The sequence below is a fragment of the Aethalodelphis obliquidens genome, unplaced genomic scaffold (assembly GCF_003676395.1).
Source record: "Aethalodelphis obliquidens isolate GAN/ISIS:26980383/991018 unplaced genomic scaffold, ASM367639v1 scaffold4, whole genome shotgun sequence".
In the NCBI taxonomy this organism is placed as follows: domain Eukaryota; kingdom Metazoa; phylum Chordata; class Mammalia; order Artiodactyla; family Delphinidae; genus Aethalodelphis; species Aethalodelphis obliquidens.
Window position 1 is genome coordinate 72,047,814 of NW_020837948.1, and position 27,767 is coordinate 72,075,580.

A 27,767-nucleotide genomic window follows, 5' to 3' on the forward strand; every position below is an offset into this window, starting at 1 on the left:
CACCTCTCTAGAATGGCTATTACTAAAGAGACAAGAAATAACAGTGTTGGTGAGGATGTGGAGAAAAGAGAACCCTTATGCACTGTCGGTGGGAATATAAATTAGTGCAACCACTATGGAAAACAGAATGGAGATTCCTCAAAAAATTAAAAATAGAAGTACCATATGATCCAGCAATCCAATTTCTGGGTATATAATCAAAGGAAAGGAAATCATAATCTTGAAGAGATATCGCTATTCCCATGTTCACTGCAGCATTATTAATGACAGCCAAGGTATGGAAACAAAGTGTCCATCAACGGATGAATGGATAAAGAAAACATTTGATACACATACACACACACACACACACACACACACACACACATAATAGAATATGATTTAGCCATAAAACAGAAGGAAGTCCTGCCATTTGCAATAACATGGATGGACCCTGAGGTATTTATGTTAAGTGAAATGAGAGAAAGACAATGTATATTCTCATTTATATGTGAAATCTAAAAAAACCTGAACTTCTAGATACAGAGAACAGATCCGTGGTTAACAGAAGTCAGGGAAGGTAGGCAAAATGGGTAAAGGGGGTCAAAAGGTACAGACTTCCTATTATAAGATAAGTAAGTCCCTGGGATGTAATGTAAAGCATAGTGACTCTAGCTAACGATACTGTATTGTATATTTGAATGTTATTGAGAGAGTAGATCTTAAAATTTATTATCACACAAGGAAAAAATATGTAACTATATGTGGTGATATAAACTGTTAGCCATTTCACTGTATATATATATATATATATATACACACACACACACACATATATATATACACATACATATATCAAATCATAATGCTGTACACCTAAAACTAATGCAGTATTATATGTCAACTAGATCTCAATAAAAAAATCTTTCCCTACCCTATGCTCTGCAAGTTGGTTACTTATATTTCCTACTGATATTTTGTTTTGTTCTTACTCTTTAAGTCCTTACTCCATCTGAAGTAGATTTTTTGTACATGGTGTGTGTTATGGGCTAAAAATTCTTTCCCTTCAAAATTCATATAATGAAGCTCTAGTCCCCAGTACTTCAGAATATGACTGTATTTAGAGATAGGGCCTTAAAAAGGTGATTAAGGTTAAATGAGGTCATTTGGGTGGGCCCTGATCCAGTCTAACTGCTGTCCTTATAACAGGAAATTTGGACATACAAGGGGACACCAGGGATGCTCTCTCACAGAGGAATGATCACGTGAGGACACGATGAGAAGGCAGCCATCTGCAGTCAAAGAGAGAAGGCCTCAGGAGGAACCAAGCCTGCCCACACCTTGATCCTGGACTTGTAGCCCCCAGAACTGTGAGAAAGTAAATTTCTGTTGTTTAAGCCACCCAGTCTGTGGTATTCTGTTAGGGTAGCCCTAGAAAACTAATACAGTGTAAGATACGGATTTCAGTTTTTTTTAATATGGAAAAATCAATTTTCTACTTCCATTTACTGAATAGTTTCCTTTCCTCAATGATCTATCATGTTTCCTCTGCCATATACCAAAGTTCCATATATAAGTGGATCTATTTCTAGGCTCTTTATTCCATTGGTCAGTCTATCCCTGTGAGAGGACCAAATTTTCTTAATTGCTCTAGCTTAATTATAAGTTGTGATAACTGGTAAAGAAAGACCTTCCCCCTTCTAATTCTTCTTTAAGTTAGTTTGCTATTTTTGATCACTTACACTTTCAAAGTTTGCAATCAGCTTGTCAAGTTTCACTAAAAGTCATATTGGGATTCCACTTGTAATTACATTAAATCTACAGAACTACAGAGAAATATTTTGTAATTAAAGATTTATCTCCATTGGAAAGTACATTTATTTTCTTTTTTGTTCTACTAACAACAATTTTAGTTCTGTCCACACGATGGCACCACGAACCAAAAAATCAGATTTTCATAGTTGGACAGAAGGTCCCATAACACATATACATGTTAATATTTTATTAAATGCTCAAATGTTTTGGAGGATAGACCTGAATTTCACATGGCATGTTCAACAGTCCATAAAATGCTTAAGTACATTTGGTAAAGAGATATACTATAGTATATGATAATCAAAGAATGGAAATAATAACGAAAAATATCATGATTATTCTTCATAGTCCTTTTATCATAGAAAGTCATAAACAGATATAGATTAAAAAGTTCATTATCAACCGAGAAAATAAAGATAAGGTGTAAAATTAACTCTGGAAATTTAGGTAGTATTTTCTAAACCTGCAAGCCTACTACAGGCTAGTAAATAAGTTTGCATAAATCTGGGGAGCAAAGGTCACCCCTAGGTTTATCTTTAAAGAGGAGGATTGTGTAATTCTTCATATCCACCACCAGGCGCCTGTTCCAGCCCTGATAATCATGGGGTAAATTCTACTTTCACTTTATGAGAAACATGCCTTGGCTTGCCCTGAACAGCTTACAGAATCAAAAAGGAGGAGTCACAGAAGACTTTCCCTTTCTACTCTGTAATGCCAATGAAACTCCTTTCTACATTATGTGGGAAACACTTGAGACAGAATCTTCGAAACCATGCACATTTAATTAACTGATACCATGCCTACCCTGATGGTATCTGTACTGGAGCCAACCGTTTTCTAGGTACCTTCCAGGGGGTTATTAATCTGGTATTCTATATAGCACTGGAAATTAGTATCAAAAAACTGTTTAACACATCTTAACTTGGATTTAAAAATCTGTCTATTGCCAATTAACATAACTTGGATGTTCTACTAAATATATATAGAGGGAATAGTTAACTTAAATTCGTTAAACCCCAGATTCCTCATCTGTAAAATGGGAATAACAATATTTCCTACTTAGAATGGATGTAGAATTAAATAAGGCTTTTCAAAATACTAAGCACGGTACCCTGCACATAAATGCACTACTGTCATTAGAACAAGAAACAATGGCGGTCCCAGGTTAGCAAGTCTGAATCGTAAAATCTGGAAATAGGAAACTAAGCCATGTTTTAGCTCACTTGGCTATGCTCCTCCCTCAGGCTACCAATCCTCTCCACTTGGAAGGCCTAGGATTGACTCTCCCAGCACCAGAGCAGCCACGTGGCTTAATGAGCCATTTTAAACGACGCATTCCGCATAACCCCTTCGGAATAAGAAGTGATAGATGATTTAGATTGTAAAACCATAGTTAGCACCAGGAGCACTTTTAAACCACTTACTGTCAAAGAAAGCCCATATAGTCATTAACCGCTGCCCACTCGGACTAACTGCACTTCTGGGACATTCCACGAGGTGGCGCCTTTGCTCCCCGTCTTCGGTCATTCTGAACGCGAAGCCTTCCCAAGGCGCTGGCCTCCCTCTCCAAGGTTAAGGGCCTGACCTCCGACAAAGGCTTGCTCTAAGGTGATGGGCAGAGGCCACACGGGCCTAAGTGGGACTTGTCCATGGTCAGCCGGCCGGCCCCAGCCGAAGTCCGCTTCATTCAGAAGCGGCGGGGAGCTCGGAACACCCTGTTCCGCGGACCCTTGTCTTTCACGGGCACGGCCTCCCCGCAGGGCCCCTCTAGACAGGAGCTAACGGGGTAAAACTGCGGGGGCGGCGGCAGCCCAGAAGGTCTCCAGGTGGCCACCGGGAAGCCTCACGTGACTGTGCAGTGGCTCCGGCCACACTCACACCTTGACACCGGAGGCGTCAGGTTGTAGGGCGGTGAGGAAGGGCTGTGCACGGGAGGGAACCTGCGAGGACCGCAGCACCCGGCGGGGCTCTGATCACTGCACCGCCCGCCGCGGGGCGGGTGGGGGCGGAGCCAGGCGTCGGCCCTAGGGTTTCTACTTCAAACCCAGAAGCTCGGAACATTCCAAGAATGGGATGGCGGTCACGTGGACGGCCGGACGCCTGTGTCCGCCTCCCCATCGGGGTGAGCGCTCCCCGCGGCCGGCAAGCAGCTCGCAAGCTGGAAGCCACCAGCCCGTCGCAACCTCCCGCTCGGCCCCGGACGCTCTTGAGGCCGGTGGGCGGGGCGTCACCCGTGATGTAGCATCCCGTTTCGATTCTCCGCCCCCTTCTCCGCCCGTATATAAGACTTCTCCGGGCGTTCACACTCGTACAAGTGAACGAAGGCGTCGGGCGTGGGAGGTTGGTGCCTGCGGCTGGGGCTCGAGGGTAGAGGCCGGCTCGGTCGCGTGTCCGCGCCTCGGAGGTGGCAGCGGGCAGTGCAGGGTGGCGAGGGGACCATGGAGCTCTTGCGGACTATCACCTATCAGCCGGCAGCTGGCACCAAGATGTGCGAGCAGGCGCTGGGCAAGGCTTGCGGCGGGGACTCGAAGAAGAAGCGGCCGCAGCCGCCCCCCGAAGAGCCGCAGCCGCCGCAGCCCCAGGTGCAGGTGCAGCCGGCCGCCTCGCACCACCATCACCACCACTCGCACTCGGGGGCCGAGATCTCGAGGATTATCGTCGACCCCACCACGGGGAAGCGCTACTGCCGAGGCAAAGTGCTGGGAAAGGTGACGAGCGGCGGGCGCCCTGCTGCCAGGCGGGAGGGAGGTCTGCCCGGGCATTCCCCGGGCCGGGCCGGACGCCGCGCCCACCGCTTCTCGGCGTCTCGGGAGGCCGATCCCGGCGCGACGTGGGCTGCTCACCTGCCCTCCTCTGGCTTTTGTGCGCTGGCAGCGCCGGGATCGATTTCACATCCTTAGCCGCGGCTCAGTCTGCGTCCCGCCGCCCAAAGACATTGATCTTGAGGCCAGAAGCGAGGGCTTTCTATACCAGACCTAACTCTCTCGAGCTGCCCCCACAGAGGATTTTCTTGACAAGTCTCTTCATACCCTATTTCTCATCTCCCCAACCCCAAGCCCCCCTCCGGAAAGCTCCTCTCTGTAAAGGGAGAAGGGGCACTGTTTTAACTTACTGTTTTCAGGAATGCTTTTCCCTTCGTGAAAGAGCTTTAAAAAAGTAGACCGCATCCCTCTGTCCGCCCTTCCTCTCCCATATTTTTGCTTTTCTTTCTCATTTACATATATATATATAAATCTGCCGTCCATGTCCCTGCCATACTCAATTCCGTCTCGGCTTTGTTTCCTGTCAGGGTGGCTTTGCAAAATGTTACGAGATGACAGATTTGACAAACAACAAAGTCTACGCTGCAAAAATTATTCCTCACAGCAGAGTGGCCAAACCTCATCAAAGGGAAAAGGTGTGTATGACTGTTGAGTAAAGTATTTTCTTTGTGTGCAAGATGGCCCTTCCCTTTTAGGAAAATGTCTTCTGCATGTGTAAGACTGGCTTTTCAGAGGTGAGGGAGGCTAATAAGACTGATCTTGCTTTTTTCTTTTAGATTGACAAAGAAATAGAGCTTCACAGAATTCTCCATCACAAGCATGTAGTGCAGTTTTACCACTACTTTGAGGATAAAGAAAACATTTACATTCTTTTGGAATATTGCAGTAGAAGGGTAAGTGTTCACTCCTATTTGAATGCATTTACTTCCCGCAAACTGACATGGCATTCAAACTGAACTTTATCTGGGAATTTCGTTGTGGAGGTAATTATTACACTGCAGCGTTAACTTTCATCACTCATCCTGCACAAGGAAACCCCTGATTTTGGTAACTTTGTTTGACAGATTCTCTTTTTTCCTTCTCCTCTTCCCAGTCCATGGCTCATATCTTGAAAGCAAGGAAGGTGTTGACAGAGCCGGAAGTCCGATACTACCTCAGGCAGATTGTGTCTGGACTGAAGTACCTTCATGAACAAGAAATCTTGCACAGAGATCTCAAACTAGGTAAGCCTTTCACTCCGAATGATGACTTTTGTGTCAGAGAGGTGTGCTGTCTCTCTCCCTTTTTTTAACATATTAATGTTCTTAGTTGGGGTCTAACCAGCACAATCTTGCTTATGAATGATGGCTTAGTTGGGATCTAACCAGCGCAATCTTGCTTATGAATGATGGCTTTCACTTGAAGCAACTGGCTGCCTGCCTGTTGAGTGGATGTGTGTGTACTTGGTTAGAACAGCTTTCCAAGGGAATTCAGATTTCTTTTTTTTTAATCATCTAGGAAACTTTTTTATTAATGAAGCCATGGAACTAAAAGTTGGGGACTTTGGTTTGGCAGCCAGGCTGGAACCCTTGGAACACAGAAGGAGGTAAGAGTCAGAAGGATACATCCTGATAGGGTTTTGTGGAGATCAAATATGCCCTTTTTATTTTCCAGTTAATGTTTCAAAGGCCAGTTGATACTAAAATCTATAAACCGCTACAGTGTTAATTGAAGGAAACACTTATCCAGTGCCACTATGGACCAGGCAGAGTACCTTATGCCTATAAGTTGATTATGAAACAAATCTGTCTTATATTTGCCTGAAATATATAAATATGTCCTGCTGTACCTGTTCTCAGTTGGCTTAAAACACTTTGTCATGTGGCTGAAAAAAATTGTACACACATTAAAAAAAAATTACCAAGTCACTTGGTCAAATGTCAGTTGTTTACATGCCAGAAATCAAAAGTCAGATGTTTCCAAATAGAAATTCAGCATAGTGCTTTTAAGGTTTTATCCAGAGAACTAAGTTTAAACAGTAGAATAGTTCCTAATGAGATCTTCATATTTTGTTTTCCTAGAACGATATGTGGTACCCCAAATTATCTTTCTCCTGAAGTCCTCAACAAACAAGGACACGGCTGTGAATCAGACATTTGGGCCTTAGGCTGTGTAATGTAAGTAAACGCACCAAAATAATCAAAAAGCAAATTTGGATGTAGGTTTTTAACACTCGAAAAGAGTCGCTTTTTGACCGTTCCTAAAGAAGTGTTTCCTTGCATACAGGTATACAATGTTATTAGGAAGACCCCCATTTGAAACTACAAACCTGAAAGAAACTTACAGGTGCATAAGAGAAGCAAGGTATACGATGCCGTCTTCATTGCTGGCTCCTGCTAAGCACTTAATAGCCAGCATGTTGTCCAAAAATCCAGAAGATCGTCCCAGTTTGGATGACATCATTCGACATGATTTTTTTTTGCAGGTTGGTGCATTTTTTTTTTTTTTGGCGTCTTTTTATTACATGTTCTTGATCCTAATTTCCCAGCAGGTTACTGAAGATCTTGTCTTTTACTCCATAGGGCTTCACTCCAGACAGACTCTCTTCTAGCTGTTGTCATACAGTTCCAGATTTCCACTTGTCAAGCCCAGCTAAGAATTTCTTTAAGAAGGCAGCTGCTGCTCTTTTTGGTGGCAAAAAAGACAAAGCAAGATATATTGACACACACAGTAAGTTGTGAGACTTCTTTTGTTCTTCCGTGTCCAATATTATATATAAAGTTGATAAGTTAGTTAAAAGAGGCTTTTATATGAACATAATTTGGCCTGTATGTTTGTATACTATTTGACTTTCTGTAGCGTCAAAAATCCACACTGCAAATTGTGGTGGATAGCTTTTTGTTTCATAGGCATTGAAATGTGCTTCTTGCATAATTGCAGCTGATGGCAAAGAGAAAAGTAAAAGCTGATGGTTTTGCCTTGGATGCTCTTAAGTTGGTTATTAATGCCAAAGGAGGAAATAGGGCTAGCTCTGTTTCTACCTTGTTTGGATAGAATAATGCTCATAATTCTTTTCCTTGATTTACAGATAAAGTGGCTAAAGAAGATGAAGAAATTTACAAGCTTAGGCATGATTTGAAAAAGACTTCGATAACTCAGCAACCCAGCAAACATAGGACAGATGAGGTATGCTAAAGAAGAGTAAAATAGTTATAAACACTTTATATCCTTTTCATTCTTCGTTAATTATCGCTTGGATCACATATTTACTTAACGTTTTCTTCCCAACCCTTTAAAAGGGAAGATTTTTATCTCTTAGTTTAACAATGCATGCAGTTGAGTTACCGAAATAGCTGTTACCTGGCTTGTGTCCATTGCTTTTTGATAAGCTTTCCTACTAATTGCCACAATCTCATCTTAAACTAGAATTCTCAACCCCAAATGAATTTTAAAAGCTTGACCATGGCCTGGCTCTTCTCTCTTCTAGGAACTCCAGCCACCTACCACTACAGTTGCCAGATCTGGAACACCCGCAGTGGAAAACAAGCAGCAGATTGGAGATGCTATTCGGATGATAGTCAGAGGAACACTTGGCAGCTGCAGCAGCAGCAGTGAATGTAAGTGGTTGTCAACTGCATTTTAAATAAGGACGCTCTGAATGCCAGTGCTCAATACTAAGTAACTGACGTCAGTTTGGTTTTTGGCCTGATTTAACATAGAAGAAGCAAAATTAGAGGACTGGAACAATTTTGAGTCCTCCCTCCTTAGATTTAGTGAAGGGAGACTTAGCACCTACCATAGCCTGAGGTTTTGTTGTTAATTATTTTCTAAATTTCTCTGACTTTCCAGGCCTCGAGGACAGTACCATGGGAAGTGTCGCAGACACAGTGGCAAGAGTCCTTCGAGGATGTCTAGAAAACATGCCAGAAGCTGACTGCATCCCCAAAGAGCAGCTGAGCACTTCCTTTCAGTGGGTCACCAAATGGGTCGACTACTCTAATAAATATGGCTTTGGGTACCAGCTCTCAGACCACACTGTAGGCGTCCTCTTCAACAACGGTGCTCACATGAGCCTCCTTCCAGATAAAAAGTAAGCGTGTTCAGTTAAGGAAGCCCTGTCAGTTCTTTAATTTTGCCCTAAGGAAATCTGAAAATAGTGACTAACTACTTCCGTTTTTCCTTCTTTTCTCCGTATTGTTCCTGTTCTTTAGAACAGTTCACTATTATGCAGAGCTTGGCCAATGCTCTGTTTTCCCAGCAACAGATGCCCCCGAACAATTCATTAGTCAAGTGACGGTGCTGAAATACTTCTCTCATTACATGGAGGAAAACCTCATGGATGTAAGTACCGTGGCTTTCCAGCAGTGATGTTTGCAGTGTAGTCCACAGAGCAGTGGCATCTGTGTAACCTCAGCGCTTTAAGGCATGCAGCCTCTTGTGTCCCGCCCTCAGTCTACTGGATCAGAATCTCCAGGCCACTCTGGCACTTGCTTAAGTTTGATAGGCATTTGCTGAGAAGAACTGAGTGCACACACAGCAAAGCTTTTATAGGCACTAAGTCTCCCAATCTCTCCCAGGGTGGAGATCTGCCTAGTGTTACGGATGTTCGAAGACCTCGGCTCTACCTCCTTCAGTGGCTAAAATCTGATAAGGCCTTAATGATGCTCTTCAACGATGGCACCTTTCAGGTAAATGAACCCTTGAGGAAAGCACGTGTTTAGGTCCCCAAATGATTTTGACCTAGCCAATCTAATCATTGACGAAACTCTTCACATCTTGAGTATTTAGAGAGATCTGATATCTGTGTCTGCTTTTTAAAGGTGAATTTCTACCACGATCATACGAAAATAATCATCTGTAGCCAAAATGAAGAATACCTTCTCACCTACATCAATGAGGACAGGATATCTACAACGTTTAGACTGACAACTCTGCTGATGTCTGGCTGTTCATTAGAATTAAAAAATCGAATGGAATATGCTCTGAACATGCTCTTACAGAGGTGTAACTGAGAGACTTTTTGAATGGATCCTATGGGACTCCTCTTTTCCACTGTGAGATCTACAGGGAAGCCAGTAGAATGATCTACAGCACGTTGAAGAAGGTGGACAGGTGGTGGTACGAAAACAATTCCTCCGTGGCCTGCTGGACCCGGTGGAACCAGACCGGGCAGAGGCACACAGTTCTGGACCTTGGACAAGCTGAGAGTGAACCCGAATGCAGTTTTCCTTGACGTACCTGTTTCAAAAGGTTTTTCAGACAATTTCGCAGAAAGGTGCATTGACTTAACTTCTCTCTGTGGAGAGCACTTCAGACAGAGGACTTGGGACTGTGAATATACTTCCTGAAGGGGAGGGAGAAGGGAGGACGCTCCCGTGTTGTTGAAAGGCTGTAACTGGAGCAGCTTTTGGCTGCTCAACTGTGAACTATGGCCATATATAATTTTCTCTTTTTTTTGAAGACACTTGTGGCTGGAAAAGTGCATTCCTTGTTAATAAACTTTTTATTTATTACAGCCCAAAGAGCAGTATTTATTATCAGTTTTTTTTTTTATGTTGACCATTTTAAACTGTTGGCAATAAAGAGTATGAAAAAGCAGAAACAGTGATCTCCCGTCTTTGGTGTGGCCCCAGCACTGCATCCCAGCATTCTTTGATCATGGATCCTTGGCACTCTTTGGCAGGACGTTGAGTGCAGAAGCAGGCTAGAAAGTTAGAGTTTTAACTTTGCTGATAATAATTTCTAGGAAGTCAGTCTTTAATACCTGAAGTGAAGTCATATGCTCTCTGGTAGATCTAGCTTGAGAAGAGAAGAGTGTAACAAAAATACCACTCTTTTCACAACCAGAATATAGGCCTCCTACTGAATCCAAACCCAACTTCTCTCTGGAGTATTTCCCCAAAACTCGTTTAGCTTGGAGCTAAAAGCTAGAGTAATCCCGTGTAAACGGATCTCTGTTATTAAGTGTCAATAGGTACCGGAAGTTTATCTTAATGTGGGCAGGACTCTGTACTTTATAATGCTTGCACCACCTAAATGTATAACTCAGCTTAAACCTACCTAAACACGCCCGTTGCCACCAGTAGTGAGAAGTACTTTGTAAATAAGTCATTTTCCTTCTGGTGCATGGAGGATGGGGAATGGTAAGGGTACCAAGCTTTGGTTTTAAGCCCATCTTTTAAACTATCAAATTATCCAAGGGGTAAATCTGAGACAGTTTTCTCTTTCAGTGGGATGTCTCCTTTGACAGGTGTACAAAGCTGCTCCCTGTTACTCTGAACTTACAGTGACCTGTATAAAGTGCAAATACTTTTTCTGTTCAATTGTAATCCCACTATAAGGAAAATATTGTCCTGAGAAAAGCAGCACTCTCTCATGTGTCAGGCTCTGTTTGCACTAGGATCCTGTACAGAGTAGTGGAGAGATGGTGGTTGTAATTTTACAGTTTTCTAAAATTACTACAAACTGCCCCTGATAAGCTTTATTAATAAAAGTCAAATCTGGAGAGCTGTTTATGGATATTCCACAGTTCCTAGAGTAACTCCTGCTGACTGGAGTTCTCTGGCCACGTGTACAGCTTCAGCCTCTGTTAAATGGTTTATGGTAATAGCTGAAGAAAATAGTAATAGCTGAAGAAAACTGGATAATCACACTCATAGCTGGGTGTGCAAAAGTAGAATCTATTTTTATCTTTGTGAGCAGAGAGGTAGAAGTAGGAGTTTGTAAATAGTAAAAAATGTGCTTTCATTTTGAGTTTTACAGTGTTAGGTTGTATATTACTTCACCATTTCAAAATTAGGTACTTATCCATTCTTGTAGGTACTGAGGGTCTCCTGTGTGCCAAATCCAGGGCCTGGTGTTGGAGATGCTGAGTGAGCCCAAACCTCTCCCTGCCCTTGAGGAAATCACAGCAGAGTGGAGGAGACATTTGTCTAGTAGTCTGATAAGTGCTGTGACATTATGATAAAGATATGTACTGGGTGTTGTGGGAACCAAGAACAGGAATCGTGGGGAAGGAGCCGCAGGCGTGGCTGCGCAGGAGATTCCAGAGAAGAAAATTCTTTTTTATTGGGTTTTGAAAGATGAGTGAGGGTTAAATAAAGGTATGAGATGGGGAAGGGTATTATAAGCAGTGGGAATAACATATATAGATGCCCGAGGGTGAAAGAGTTCACAGGAGAAGTGGATGTGTAAGTCTGAAGCATCATAGGTAAAGGCTGGAAGAAACAGACCTGACGTGCTCCCAAGTTCCATCACAAGGCATTTAGGCTGCACCAAAGGCTATTTGTAGTTACTGAAAGATTTTAAGGAAGCAAGTGACCTAGTATTTCAGTTTTATTAAATTAATTATTAATTTATTAATTAATTAAATTAAATAAATTATAAATAAATTTATAAATAAATTAAATAAATTTATTAAATTTATTAAAGCAAGTTGGGTGGGGAAGAAGATGGAGAAAGATGACCCAAACAGTAAAGATACTAATGTTGTGATCCAGGTGAGAAAGGACTTTATAAAAAGGAGCATATAAAGAGTTAGGTAGTGTCTCCTTTGGCCCGTCTACCAATAGTTTATTTTAGTATCCCCAGTACGGTGGCATATGGCAATCAAATATTGAATGAATAAATGACAGTAGATTTGGGAGGGACTTAGAAAGTTGATTTGAATAGGATTTGGCACTTTATTGAATGTGGAGCCTGAGGAAGAAGGTGGGCCTTAGGATGATTGGCAGTCAATGGCGGGCAGGCAGTGTACTGTAGGGTCATTAACTGAAATAAATTAGGAATGTAGAAGGAAGAGCCTGATATTCAGGGAAATACAGTGAGTTTAGGACAGCTTGAATCAAACTCGTGTGAGGACGCTCAAACAGGTCCAGAAAACAGTTGGATATACATGTCTACATCTCAAGAGCGGGCAAGATTTGGGAGTAAACAGGCTTTGGATGAGAGCACACAAAAATGGGTCCCTGTCATCCCTTCTACCCAGCAGCATTTTTATTTTTTGGTACTGAGGACATCTATGTAAAACGTAACAGTGTTGATAAACCTTTACAATGAAGGAAAGAAGATAAAAAATTCCCAAATAAATTCTACTTTTCAAAATCAAGGACTCTGGATTCCATAAAAACAACTCCCAAATAACAGATGTGCTTGATGAACACCTTCGGTCCTCAAGAATGTTTCTCACTTAGCCATCCCCAATCCTGGCAGTCTATAGGCTGAGATACAAGGCAATCTTTTAAGATGTAAAACTTCAGTTTTGCTGCATAGTAATAGCTAACTTCAGCTAAGTGTGGTGTGACCATGGCAGGACTCAGATCCTGAGTTATTTGACATTTACTACTTCATAAAAGTAGTAAAAAAAAAAACCCAGAAAAACCAACCTTCAAGAACTATTTTTGAATGTAACCTTATGTTTGCTAGATAGGAAGTGTACTGCAGTGGAAAAGCTTTGGAATCAGTCCTAAGTTCAAATTCCTGTTCAACCATGTATTACCAATAAGATCTCAAGAATACCTAACCTCTCTAAGCTTCAGTTTCCTCACCTACAAAGATTAAATGATAATAAAGCACTTGTACATCAAAGGTGCTCAATAAATATTTGCCCCTTTTCTTGTCCTGTTTCCCCTGCCTTCTTCCACACCCATCATAACAGTAACCCTGGTTACCTAGAAAAGAAAATAACTGACTCATTTCTGCCCCTTCCAGTCTTCCTTTCTGTATCAGTCATGGGCGAGCCAGGAATGCACAAGTCATTTTAGGACTTTCAAAGAGAAGGAATTTATTGGAGGCTATTGGTTGTATAGATAATGGAAGAGCTCGGAAGTCAGATAGGAGGCGGTGAGGCAACCGAGAGATAAGCAGCAGTAGGAAGCCGCTACCACGCCCTTGGCTGGAGAGACCCAGAGGGAAAGTGGGAATACTCCAGAACTGGGGGTTTCTGGCAGAAAGTAGAATTATGGTGGTCACTGCCTACCAGGAGTTTGAAATCATGGAGCAAATGTAGTCACTGCTTGAGATAACCCCTGTACACATCTGGATGGGAAAGAAAAGGGATAAAATATTCTGGATTATTTCTTCCTTTTGCCCTAGAGTCTACCGTTGACCAAGTGAACTGGACGCTAGTGGAAAAGAACCCTGATGAATGTAGTTGCAGGAATCATTCTTCTATTGGAGAACGAAGCAGGGAAGGGCAGGGGTGGGTCTGAGCTTGAACAGGCCAATACCTTCCTTCTTTCTTAACTTCTCTCTTCCATTAATTTTGTACCACCTCTATCCTCCCTTCCTCTTAAATCCCAAAGTGACATGAGTGCTAAGAGCTCTAGTTCACTAGGCAGGAGGATGACAGGCAGGGGAAGGTTAGAGGAGGAACAAGATAGAGTGAGGAACCTCAAGATGAGTCACTCTTGCTTTAGGCCTCTGTGATTTGAAACATCATCAGACTTTTTTACACTAGAGAGACGTTAGTCTAATGAAAATAGATATGACTTAAAAATGAGTAAGATACATTTTCATAAGGTACATGGAGAAATCAATGTTGGTATTTTATAGCAATTCTGTGCATGGTAGAGTTAGTATATTTCCAAGGCTTGGAATAACCTCTTCTATAAACAGAAACCTGTAGATTCCATTTTGTTTTTCCTTGACTTGCAAGAGATTCTAATCTATATATGAATAGACTCATGCTTTCCTCTAGTACTTCTTTGTGCCTTATTAACTTTAGTAATGGAAAGTATCCCTTTGTTTGAATTGCCACAATTTAATTATATTAGTGAATTCAAACTAAAATGTTAAACTCCCATATGCAGTGTTAGAATTTAATATAACGGTTCATCAGTGTTTGGAATTCAACTGAATAGAATGCATAGATTTTGCCCCTGGGATTAGCTTTATAATACAATTATATACAAAGCAAAATTGATTTTAATGATTGAGGTACAATAACTTCACTACCAAGTTAAGGTGAAAATAATAAATGTACTGAGGTATCTCGGCTATGAAATACTGAACGATCAGATATTTTAATCCAACCATACGAGTTAGAACAAATTCTCTTTTTTAGGCCTGTAGCAAATTAGTACTGCAAGAAACCAGGCAGCAGGCCTAAATGAAATAAAATCAGCAATGCCTTTCTTTGGTACTGCTTTGGAATCAACGGCAGCCGAATGATCTTTAAAGTTGGGATCATGTTGAACATGCCATAAGAATTTTTAAACTGAATGAAAAAATATCTTTGCAAATGGACTTTTATAAACGTATTCATACATGACAGTGAAAATCAAATTGAGCTGAATATAAGTACGAAAGCTAATACATTTTCAAAGTCCTAATGTGTAAGAAATTACAGTTAACCTCAAAGACAATATGCAAGTTATATTTCTTGTTTAAAATACAAAACTTGTGGTAAAAAGTCAGTTCCTCAAATAAGAAACATTTGTGGTAAAACAAAACCCACAATGAACAAATTATAAAAATATATGATGTAGTAGGAAAAGTTTGGAATTTTAATCAGCTATATTAAGCTTGACTGAACTGGGCCAATGGCATCATGCTGAGTATCAGGAACACGACACTGCTTGATTCTTAATTTTCTCATCTGTAAAATAAGGATAATAATAAAAATTGTATTGGAATCTATTAGGATGAACAATATGATATTGATGATATTTGACCCTTTTTGACCTACAACAGAAGCTATTTCTTTTCATTCAAAAAAATAAGACAAGAAATCAGATTGAAAGTTTTTTTCTTCCCTCTTTTAATATTGTCTTTATTAATATTTCCTTTTGTTTTATATTTATATCATTTACTGAAGAGTAAATAAGAGTATACACAATATAATGTGTGATATACACTTCAGTAAAGAGTATATTTTGTACCTAATTAAATATCGTTAGAGCTTTTCAATTATTAATTGCTTCATTCACCATGCTCCTAGGAATCAAGTAAGGAATGCCCCAAAGTGAGAGCAATTTAATTTCTGATAACCGACAAAATTTAAGTCCAGTCACATAAACACCTCCCACATTGTAAGTCCTCCTTTGTTGCTTTTTCTTGTTATAGTCCTTTCTCAACTATCTTCAAAAATAATTCCTCTACTGTGTTCCAAGGAATACCAAATTCTTTCAATATCATGAAGATTCCCTGAAAAATGTACTCACTGGCAAATTATTTGGGGAAATACTGAATTAAATAAATGTAAACATTTCTTTAAGTCAAAACTTCTCAGGAGCTTGAATATGCTATATCCTGCATTGTGAATCTCCAGAGAGGAATAGAGTGGAAAGGTTTCTCCAAACTTATTTGCCCTAGTACACTCTTTGTTTTGGATTAACTTTTAAGATCGCAAGCAATGTTCCTTGGAATGTAGTTTGCCAATGTATGTAGTAATCATATTTAGTAACCGAAATTTACTTTTAAAAGATCTTGAACCAGTCAAATAGGTTGGGATGAAAGCCCAGATTTTTACAGTGGTAGGACAATATTTAGGTGAATAGGGAGTTTAATATCACCTCTGATTTCACAGTTCCAGACCCCTTAGATATCTTCTACAGTCTTACTTAGTAAGAAAATTTTCCCTCTAGAGGGAGAAACTTATGGCCCAGAAATCAACCGTATGGCCAGGTAACCACGTCAACTTTGCAGTGCAGACATTCCATTCCTAGATAATAAGGAGAGGCCTACAGTTGACTTATGCACATTTCTGTTTCTTTACAATAATAGCATTGAAATGCTTTAAAATAAATTTTAGTCCATGTTCACTATGATTTGCAAAAGACGTTTTGGGTTTGAAGAGAGCATGTTGATAGTTCTTTACACTGAAGAGCACAGCTGTAAAAGATGTAAAGCATCTTCCTCCATATGCCACCTCCTGTGAAGAACCTACTGAACAGTGCATGTGGATCTATCATACTGAATACATTAGAGCAAGATTTATTAATTAAACTTCATTGTGAAATCATTGTAGAAGGGCAAGATTTAATTGACTTATTTTAATGGCGTGATAAGGAAAGGAGTTATATATTCAGAAGGGATACAGAAATTCAGTTCAGTTTAAAGAAAAAAGTCAGGAAACCCTAATCGAATAAATCTCACACTGCACCAGGAACATAATATTATAGTTCCAATCCAAATGAAGAGGGTCTTTCAATGTCCACTAGATGGTTTGGAACATGTTGTTTTAGCTATTGCTTAATTGTCCAATTTGGTTTTTTCTCATTAATACTGAACAGCCAGGTACTGCAAAGATGTGATACATATACGTGGACGGTGACCACACACCTCTGTTTACCTGGGAAAATCCTACCCAGACTTTGTCCCAGTCAAATGTGTCTGGATTTGGAAGATGAATTATATGGTTACCCTATGAAATATTCACTGCTATCCCATTCATGCTCTATCCCACATGAGCTAAGATGCATCTAGCATGACCTGCTCCCATGTTACTGCACCTTTGATTTCCATTCCTTTTCCTATGGAAGTTAGGTTAGAATTTTTCAGTACTGTTAATGTCTATGACCTTATTTTTATGCCTCATTAAACAGAGAAGCAGAAAAACTGAATCCAGGCTACACAAATTTATTTAGATGCTGGTACACATTACATACTTTTTTACTTTATCTGCTTGTTAAGACCACTATGCCAATGACGGTAAAAAATATTAATGACAGTCAATGACACAGGTACCACCTGGTAAATGAGAATGAAAGAAACATATTTGGAAAAGATATGGTTTCTCTAATCACTAATCTTTTACAGACTCTGACTCATAATCAATTATGTGTCATTTCAACTTAGAGGTATATGGTTGAATTAAACAGTGACATGATTTCATCCTGGCTTTAAAGAGGAAGGACTGAAATAGAAATATGGAGTTCTTGTTTCAAATAAAATTGATTTCCTTCAACTCAGGTGGATAGACTGGAAAAATAATTTGACTGGAAAAACGAATGAATTTGAAATGCACTCTGAAAATAATAGATCTCATCGATTTAAAAATATTTAAAATATTCTGTGGAGCGTGGTGAAGCTCTTATGGAAATAAGAATTTAAATATAGACACCCCAGCTTCTTCGGTCAATATTAGCTGAAATGCCAATACTAACTAAACATACCAAGATGTCATAATTATTTATCTAAGGAAGGAGGTTATAAAATAGTAGTATTCTGAGTTTCTAGATACATCAAAAGAATTTCACCTTGAACTTAGTAACATTGTCAATTTAGTGACGCATTTAGAATTGCGATTGTATTGGTACATTTTATGGGCTTAGCTAAGAATTAAAAGTAAGAATGCACTTTATATCAGGCATATAACAGCTGGTTTGCTTTAGTGACGTAGATACTACACTGAATGGACTGCATAGCAAATTTAAATTTTTCATTAGGGTTTCCCAGTTTCTAACTGGCTTTTCTCTTAGCATTCACGGTATAAGAGTGACATTATATGGTTTCTTGAAGTTATCCTTTTACTTTAATGGGCAGAAGAACAAAAACAGGAATTAAGATTGAGAGTCATAATAACAACAATAAACATGAAAGTTTTATTACATGTATGTAAAGATTTTAAGAATTAACAGTCAAAAGAAACATTTAAAAAAAATCTTTGGGTTATATCAATATTTTTATTGAAAACCTAAAAATCTGTGTTTTAAAAAATACAGATATTGCAGGTCACATCACAATACTCCAAATTCTTGTAAAGAAAGTTGATTCGAGCTCTTGTTCTTACACTCTATTAGTTCAGCACCAAATTGGCCAAAATAACTTATTTTTAAAAAATATCATTTATTTTAGTTACACAGACATGGTATTGAGTTCTCTATGTGTTTGGATGACTTTTTTTCAGTGAAGCACCATGAGGTTTTCAGAAAACGTATCAGACATATCGATGCTATTTACCTAGCGTCATTGCCACAGTACCAGTCTGATATTAAAGTGTAACAAGTGTCTACAGGAGCCAGTTTCTTGGCAACGTGAAGGAAATTTTAGGTCAATAAAGTAGACAGAATCTCAATGTTTGGTCATATTCCAATCTCTCAACGTTTGGTCATATTCCAATCTTCGGACACTGTGAAAGGTACTGTGGATTGTTTTCCAAACATTGTGTGCTTGTTTTAAGTGGGTGTGAGAAGACTGAAAGGCCAGTTTCCTAACAAGCTAATGGAAGAGCATTGCTCACTCTAGAAATTAAAGCAAAACAACACAAAATCCACAAGCCTAACCAAAGTATCCAAAATATAAGGCAGATGTCATGAGGAAGATGAACATTTTTGAGCACTTTGAGCTAGGGTTAGCTGTATTTAGGAAAATAAAAACTTTTGAGAAATAAGCCATTTTGTTTGCTTGTTTTTTGTTTGTTTTCCTTTTGTTTTCTTGGTAGCAGACCCTGGTTATCAGGACTAAATGAAGCACTTAGATGTTTAAAAGACAGGTCTTTAAAAGACAGATATTTATTTCTTAGAAGACTTTTAGCAGTATATTAATTCATTGTCTTCCTGAAAACAGGAGACAGATAGAAAAGCTAAATGACACTAACCCAATTTTGAAAAAAATTCCTATGAAACAGTAGATAATGTATAATATCATTCATGAAAATCCTGATTTGTGAATTTCAGGTTCTTCCAGAAAAACGCTTCCGTATCATTTCAAGGTCAACTTCAACAACCAATAGCACCTTTATGGAAAGCATTTTGTTGGTTCAGGTGCTTTAGAAAATCCAGTTCAGTGTGAAAGTTTGCACTTCTTATCTAAAAATGGCTTCTCAAGAACAAACACACCATTTTAAATTTGCAAGCCATAGATGTCTCTCTGGCTTAATAGTTTTATTCCTAGTAACTCTGGACTGTTAGAGTCATTCATTAAGAAGCCTTCAGCGGTCTGGTTGCTATACCTCAGCTCTCCTTGGAGAGATTACACATCCTATAGTTTCGCCGAGTGGGAGACATGCCAGCCTGACTAATGATGGCTGTCCCTGTGATGCATCAGGTCACCAGGGCCAGCAACACTGTTGTGCCATTGCTAGATTATGGTGCAAAATGGCACTTTTAGTGTTGAAGTAAAACCTGGTTCATCATCTTATGCTTTTTTCTGAGGCAGAGCTTAAAGAACATGTTGTTACTCCTGTATAGCAAAAAAAGGCAATGTTTATTTATCACCTTAGCTGGAACAAACTGAGTAAAATGAGGTCTTGGGTGGAGTGTATAAGATGATGAAATTTCCGTCTTCAGCAGTGGGCCATAAAATGGCAGAATCTGTAAAACTGGAAAGTCCATTTACTGCCTAGTCACTGAAACTGAAAAAGAAAGAAATTGTAATAATAAGAATAATAAAAACAAAAATGATGATGAGTTCAATGTGGCAAGACTCTTTGGTGAAACCTTAATTTCTGTTTAAAAAATCACATTTAATTGTATTGAATGTAAATATCATATTTCTAGAGCATCTCTTTGAAATAATCTCTTTCACTGTATTTTAGAAGCTCTGGTTCCTTAATTCTAGAAATGTCAGTGGGTGACAAATATTACCTTTGCCATTTTAAAGACAGAGAAATCAATCATCAGAGAAGTTAAATTGTTCATTGTTGCAGAGTCAGTGGTAAATAGAACCTGAAGACAGAGAGTACAAATAAAATAAAGTTCATCCCTTTGTTCACTTCATCCAACATTGTAAAGAGGCCATACTGCCCTTGAATCCATTGGGAGAAGCAAAACTGCAAGATGAATCTTCCCAGAAGCCTTGGGGCTCACTTTTTCAGAAGCTTGGCCACAGCTGGTGAGGCAGCCCAGGGCTCTGGCAAAGGAAGTGGCCTGAAGACAGGAGTACTGGCTTTGTCACTCACTAGCTATTGGACCTAGACCAAGTCCTTCCCTGAGTCTGTCCTCATCTGCAAATCTCATCTATAAATCACCCTCACTCTATATCAGAGCTATTGTGAGGATCACACTGAATAACAGGTGTAAAATGGACAAAAGCAGGATGCAAAGTGCTCTACCAAAATGAGGCATTATTACTAATCGTCGTTATGGGTATCATAAGCAAAGCCATGATAGGCAGAAGCTCTTCTATTAAGGGACCTCGGGAGGATACTGTGAGGACATCCATGTAGAGCTATGCGGGACCCAAAGTTCATGCTTCCATTAGTGGCAAAGCAAGGCTGGGTCACTCTTTATTTCCCAAGCCAAATTCAAGGGGAATGCTTGGGCGGCCAGTGTGTAACTAGAGTGAATCCCAGATCCTGACTGCCACACCTGTTAGGGGAGTCCTAACCTTTAGATTTTAACCTAACCTTTCCTGGAAACTCAGATGGCTCTCTTCTTTTTTATTTTTTTTTTGATGTCTTTGTTTCAGCTCTCTACCAAGGCCAGCCTGCCACTCTGATACCACCAGCACTGAGCTGCCCATCCCTCTTCCAAGAAACGTATACAGTGGGCCCTTTGTATCCGCAGGTTTCGCATCCACGGATTCAAGCAACGGCGGATCCCCACTTTATATGAAACTTGAGAATCTGCAGATTTGGGTATCCCTGGGGGTCCTGGAACAAAGGCCCTGAAGATTATCAAGGATGACTAACCACACTCTCATATGCATGTGTGCATGTATGCTATAATCATTCTCTTCAAAATGTCCTGCCATAATATGCCTACTATTTTGGCCTTGAATATAAAATCTTTTAGACCATACCTGTATTTTCTTCTCTCTATTAGGAATCTATGAGAATGGTCATAGCCATGAAAAGCAATGATAAATGTTACTCATCTGTAGGTCCTTAAAAATATCAGAAGCATGAAACAAAACAAACAAACAAAAACCAGTGATTAGGCTTGGTAATAGCCCTGTCTAGCCCTGTTCTGGCACCTATATGGCTGTTATTTTGTTGACCTGTTTCTCTGGATTACGTCCTAAACTTATGTGTTGGGCTTCCCTGGTGGCGCAGTGGTTGAGAGTCCGCCTGCCAATGCAGGGGACGCGGGTTCGTGCCCCGGTCCGGGAGGATCCCACATGCCGCGGAGCAGCTGGCCCGTGAGCCGTGGCCGCTGGGCCTGCGCATCTGGAGCCTGTGCTCCGCGGCAGGAGAGGCCACAGCAGTGAGAGGCCTGCGTACCGCAAAAAAACCCCACAAAACTTATGTGTTAACTTTGAATATAATTACAATGTCAATTTTCCTTTTTGGCCAGAGACAATTATATGCTGTATTAAGGAGATAAACTCAGGCCTTGCTAATCACAGTACACAATACTACTCATAATGGGCAGTGATCCCACATATAATGAAAACATGAGACTTGAAGACATCCGAAGTGGAGTGAGACATGTTTAAAACGTTATTTATCAGAGAGTTAGTGTACAAAGAACATTGTCAAGGGATTAAATTCACAGTTTGTATTTTCTTAGGCTGCCTCAGCCTTGAGGGATGTGGAGGGTGGACAGGTGAAAAATGGAGTGAGATGAGCAGTTATGATATACATTTTCTGGGCTTTCACTCCCCCTTGTTATTGCAGAACCTTCGACTTCCAGTGAAACACTTTTCTACCACTTATTTATGGTGTCTGCAGGCGCTATCTCACTGGCATTCTCCTATGGGTTCTTCTAGCTGCTTTAGTCACAGGCATTTTGTTCCTTTTGCTCTTGGAGTCCCTGTAAAAAATGCATAGGAGGCGCATCCACTCAGCGCTCCTAGGTACCATTATAAGCAATATCCTGCTCTTATGCTGAAACCTTCCGGATGCCAAAATGAGAGTACAGATTCCGGGGACTTCAATGGCTGAAGGCGTGGAGCACACGGCATGTTGTGTGCAGAAGGGGAGAGAAAGCCCACACACTCCTGTTTTGTATGGCACTCCGTCCTGTGGGTATCGAAGTATTGTTTTTCTGGGAGGTTTTAGTGAAAACAATGATTTCAGGCTATACTCACAGTGTCTCCTCTATCTGGGGACTATGGAATCAGGAGTGAGGACAAATCATAGTGATGGACGTCATGTTGAGCCCTGGATTTTCTTTCTCTCAGCTGGTGGAGTGGCAAAGCATCCAGGTTCTAAGGTCAGACCTGAGTCCAAGTCCCAGGTTTATCAAAACTAGTTTTGTGACTGTGGGTAAGTTCCTTGACTTCTCTGTCTGGACTTTTATCACATCCACTGTAAATTAGGCATAAAATCCATGTCATAGAAATACGAACCCTCCAAGGATTGTTAAAATAATCCACAATAGTGGCTGGCACAGAGTCAAGACTCGGTAAATATCAGATATCACTTTTTTTCAAAATATTCACAGTTTGGGGAAATCTAAGGCTTAATGTGAAAAAATGAGATAAACTAATTTTAAATAAACATAGAAAAAACTCCTTTTTAGGAGCTTTTTGTATGCATAGAATGGAAACTACTTATCTCTTCAGGAGGAAAAATGTCGCCTTCTCATCTTATCTCATCACCATGAGTTAGTTCATAGGGTGGATAGGAGCTAGGTCTGAAGTTATGTAACAAACTTATATCTTGGCTGACCATTTCATTTAGGAGATCACTACAGATGTGTGTATTTATTTTTGTTTGATTTTCTTTTTTGTCCAGATAGTGCTAAGTATCTTGACTGAGCTGCTATTTTTTCCTTCATGACTGGATTAGCTGCACTGATGGAATGAAATGCATAGTTTTGGCACAGTGTAAACCATAGCTTTCATGTCTCTATTTGTGATTTTCTCTGTGTGTCAAATGAGAGTAATCATACAACTGTAAGTGATACAATGAAAACTGACTAGTAAAACTCCTGAAAATGCTCTGAAAAGCAAAGTGCTCTATAAATAATAATGATACATTGTAGGTACAACATTGAGGACCCTGTTTTATCTCTAAAATCAAGCATTTCCATTAAATTAATTAACATCACAGGAGATGGAAAATTACCATATGTTGAAGTCAGGTTAGATTCCTAATCGTTTTTCATGTACACAGGAGAAAAGATGAATTGTGGTCAGAATGAGAATCTAGACATTTCTACCAGCATAAATAAAGCAGAGAATTATTTTATATTTTCTGAATTGTATCTGCTGCATTGTCTCTAGGGGAAACCTGTGAAATAAAAAAAAAAAAAAACAAGCTTCAAAAATTAAATTTCATCTTCTTTACACATAGGTACTTTGAAGCGTTAAGTTCGATTTCCAAAAAGACCCTTAGTAGTAGAAGGTTCTGGTTGAAGAAATAAACCCTGTGTTATGCTAATTGCCTTAGAGGATTTCACTGCATAACATTTTTTTTTTTAATTCATGAGCAATGAGTGCCAAAACTTATTTCAAAGTATAAAGATGAATATGCTAATATAAATTTTGTTCTATCCACAAATTATTGAGTATCTTACAGACAAGAGCTGGTTCATGATCACAATGTGAAAGCTGAACTGAGTGGGTTGTTAGGGGTTTTCTTGACCTCTTTTGCATAAACAAGAGCACATGGAATCTAGTTGCTACAAATAAATTTGTACAACATCTATTTTCCCTTCATTTGGGTCAACTCAAACCATCAGATGGCATTTTCTAATGTCAGAACTCAGTATATTTTATATTTTTCCCATCTTTTGCTACAGTGGTGGTTCTAGGATTTAAAGATATGAAGTCATTAGCTACAAAACAATTACTGATTTACTGGTTGAAAGGTACAATTCCATAGAGAAGGGATGAAATCCAATTTTATTTATACTGAATCTGATAAGATTTAAAGATGTTCCTGAAAACAGTTAAGATTGACTAATGGACATAATATTGCCAAATCGAAAACCGTGCAATGTATCTAAAATAGATAACATTCATTAGAATAAACAACAACTAAAGAAGTATTGTTTATAGGCTACCCCCAAAATTAGATCATTGTCAAAGTAACACCACACTCTTGATAATATGACGTAGGCTTTACATTATTTTATTTTTTTTCTGTGGGTTTTAGGTGAAATCCATGCTTCTAAACTATCTAATCTTAATATTTCAAATTGTCTTTTAAACATTGAGGTTAAAAAATCCACATCAATTAAATAATCAAATTCAGCCTTTAAATATCAAGCCATAGGGTATTATGCTGATTGTATTTTATTAGAGTCAACTGGCAGTTTTACAGATTTAAAGAGATTTGAGAAGTTATTATGATGTGAGTGATGAAGAGCTGTCTGTTGTTTGTGGGTGGTTTTAACAGAGTGATTAAAAAATGTACTTAGATTAGCTGAGTCAGACTGTGCCTCATTCTAAAATGGGTATTTACCATCTCCAAGATTAAAGGCCCAAAATATCTCTTCCTTACCCATCAAACATTTTGTTCAGATTTTCCTACCACTCTCTCATACCTCTGAACACATTGACCATGATGTTCATTGTGGGGATTTGCCATTCTCTGCTTATTTGTAAAGCAATGATACTATTTTCAGAAGGCAATTAATTTTCAACTATTAACGTAAGACATTTATGGATTTGAGTTTTTAGCATTCATATTAGCATTTTGGAATCATTTCTCTAAAATCCTCAAGCTTATCCAGACACTTGGGCTTATTTTTAGACAAGCTCCTCTTTAGCAAGTACCAAAATCTAGGCCACCTTTTGGAGTTTTAGTGCACAGCGACTTTTCTCTTTTCTGGTTTCTTGATTAAACAACACCAGGATATTTGTCTTTTGTAGTGAAAAAAACAAAACAAAACTGACTGCTCTTCTTCCTAATTGAGACAACATTTTTGTAAATGAGATATTTTATAAAAGAAAGGTACTTTATATGCAGACTTCCTTTTATGAAACCTATGCTGGGGAAATTGACTGTCACTTTTGTTCTGGACTATTTCTGAAATAGCCAGTTTTTATTTTATGAAATGGAGTAAGTTTTTCAAATTAGAGAGCATCTTCAAAACCATATGCTCCAATCTACTCATCTATAGAGAAGAGAGTTTGTTCAGAAGACATGATTCTCTCTAGCAAGAAATCAGATCTGTGTAACAGTGCACAATGGAAGGCTCTGCTGTGATTTATTGTCCATGCGTGAAACTTTAGTAGGAGTTTTGTCTAAATTCAGAGTTGGATTTACTACAAAATTAATAAAACTTTGCTTGCAAAGGCCCCTCCTACAGTCTGGGATGTAGCACAGCATGTTCACAAGAACATGCATTTTGTAAAGTTTGCAAAATAATCTAACCACGATCAGTTAAGACCACGGTCTCTTTCCACGTCCACTTTCCACATTTTACCTCTTGTCAAGTAACGTTGGAGTGGCCACATTTTGGGAATTATGTATGAAGTGATATTGAATTGGGAGTACATTTAGTATAAAATGGCTTTAGAGAGTGACATTCCATTAATTTATATCAGCTTCAGATGTGATCTTGAATTTTTTCTTTCTCTACCCAGTTAGTAAATTAGTGTTCTAGATTCAAGAACATAATGTATCAAAGCATTTGAAAGATGTTTAACAGCATGCTTTATTTTATCCTCAGTAATACATGAAAAGGGTGGGAGAGGTTAGAGCATAAAAAGGAGAATTTACAGGTGGCTGAGAAATTGATAAATGTTAATCACTGTGAGGTCTGTTTTTATTTATAATTTTGATATTTTGTTTACCCTGGGACTTTGCATTAATTTTGATTTTTTAATATATCACATTAAAATATTGTTTATCTTGATTACTGAGTTTTCTGGCACTCCCCCTGCCCCAATTTTGTGCCCAAGGTGGGTACCTCACGTGCTCCACTGTGGTCGCTCTTAGTTGTTGATCTCAAGCCTTAGCCCTGCCGCATTCAAAATATTTAATAATAATTTGAATATAGGTATTGAATCATATTTATTGATTTCCAGATTACACAAGGCTAGAGGGGATGAGAGGTTTACAGCATCTAAAAGGCTGACCAAAAGTCAGAAGATGAAATTAAGCAAGATAAATTAAAGACCTTACTTAAATTCAAAAAGTCAATTGCCAGGAATAAAGACGCAGACGTAGAGAATGGACTTGAGGACATGGGGAGGGGGAAGGGTAAGTTGGGACGAAGTGAGAGAGTGGCATGGACATGTATACACCACCAAATGTAAAATAGATAGTTAGTGGGAAGCAGCTGCATAGCACAGGGAGATCAGTTTGGTGGTTTGTGACCACCTAGAGGGGTGGGATAGGGAGGGTGGGAGGGAGGGAGATGCAAGAGGGAAGAGATATGGGAACATATGTATTTGTATAACTGATTTACTTTGTTATAAAACAGAAACTAACACACCACTGTAAAGCAATTATACTCCAATAAAGATGTTAAAAAAAAGTCAATTGACAAAGGCAAACAAACAAACAAAAAAGAACTAGTGTACTAAGTGTTCATGTGAAAAATGACTTGATTTTTACCTTGACAGTAAGCTCAAAATGAATTAGAAGTGTGATGTGTGCCTCTAACAGCCAGGTTGTTCTCAGACCTGGTCCTCACTCTTCCCCACCTCCGCTCTGTAATTCAGGATCTATATTTCCCGAGCTCCCTTGGACCCTAGTTTCTGGGTACGTTCAGCTGATGCTGGGCCCTGACTGACAACTAGAGGACGAAAAGAGAGGAGCCAGAGTATTTCTTTTCCCCCATTCCCAGTGTCTTGTGGCTCTCATTCCCTCAAATCATGCTAGATCTTGATTCACAGCTTCTATTGTGCAAAGGTGGCTCTGGACACCACTTCTAGGGGTGGTAATGGCTTCCTCCTTTGGCGAATCTCTTGGATGTCTTCATGTCCTCTGTTTGGCTTCACAACTCTTCTATCATATGTGAAACCAATTCCTTCTATTATAGTTCTCTGTGTTTGGAAGTTGTAGACTTGTTTCTTGTTTCCTGGCTGAATTCTGGCTGATAACACACTCAAGCTACAGTAATAAAAGATGGACTTGAAGACACAGGAGAATCCTTTGGATTGTACAATTGGAGCATTATACTTAAAGTATGGCATTTTACAATAGACGTGATGTAGAAGAGAGGCTTGGACATCTTGTTTTTAAGAGGCATCCTGTGTTTAATTCTCACTACCACCACCTACTAGCTGTGATCTTGCTTGAGTCAATTACTTCTGCAAGCCTGAATTTATTGACCTATAAAAAGGTGATGGTGGTAATATTTATTCTATGTGCTGAGATGCTCACATAAGACATGTAATAGAGTTTTAGAAAATATAAGGCAGGTGTTACTGCTCTTGTTATGTCATTTGAGGAACTGTTTACCAAGCAGAAAGAGAAGCCTCAGAGAAGAAATGGCAGTAGCCTGC

General features: G+C 39.4%; 2 protein-coding genes across 3 annotated transcripts in view; one reads left to right on the top strand and one right to left on the bottom strand.

The window, feature by feature from the left end:
• Positions 1–3,349, bottom strand: part of GAPT (GRB2 binding adaptor protein, transmembrane) — a 36,452-nt gene extending 33,103 nt beyond the window's left edge. The window contains exon 1 of one of the 2 annotated variants that reach the window (XM_027101077.1): positions 3,219–3,328. Coding sequence is in view for 1 of the 2 variants with exons in the window: in XM_027101078.1 (XP_026956879.1) it covers positions 3,219–3,321 (103 nt within the window). In the remaining variant the exon portion in view is untranslated. Of the gene's footprint in view, positions 1–3,218 lie in introns of both variants that reach the window. The other variant, XM_027101078.1, reaches the window with a different exon arrangement.
• A 641-nt stretch (positions 3,350–3,990) lies between these two features.
• PLK2 (polo like kinase 2) lies at positions 3,991–10,137 on the top strand. The gene is made up of 14 exons (XM_027101074.1): positions 3,991–4,502; positions 5,084–5,191; positions 5,333–5,449; positions 5,650–5,779; positions 6,054–6,141; positions 6,617–6,712; positions 6,822–7,020; positions 7,118–7,265; positions 7,624–7,721; positions 8,023–8,152; positions 8,385–8,625; positions 8,747–8,876; positions 9,113–9,223; positions 9,356–10,137. Exons 1-14 carry the CDS (start codon positions 4,233–4,235, stop codon positions 9,545–9,547), a joined length of 2,058 nt encoding a protein of 685 aa, XP_026956875.1. The 5' UTR covers positions 3,991–4,232; the 3' UTR covers positions 9,548–10,137.
• The last annotated feature ends 17,630 nt before the right edge of the window (positions 10,138–27,767 follow it).

Coding starts and splice junctions, on each gene's coding strand:
- PLK2 (XM_027101074.1), top strand. CDS start 4,233: ATGGAGCTCTTGCGGACTATCACCTATCAGCCGGCAGCTGGCACCAAG. Junction 7,266..7,623: donor AAGATATATTGACACACACA/GTAAGTTGTGAG, acceptor CTTGATTTACAG/ATAAAGTGGCTAAAGAAGAT. Junction 8,153..8,384: donor CTGCAGCAGCAGCAGTGAAT/GTAAGTGGTTGT, acceptor CTGACTTTCCAG/GCCTCGAGGACAGTACCATG.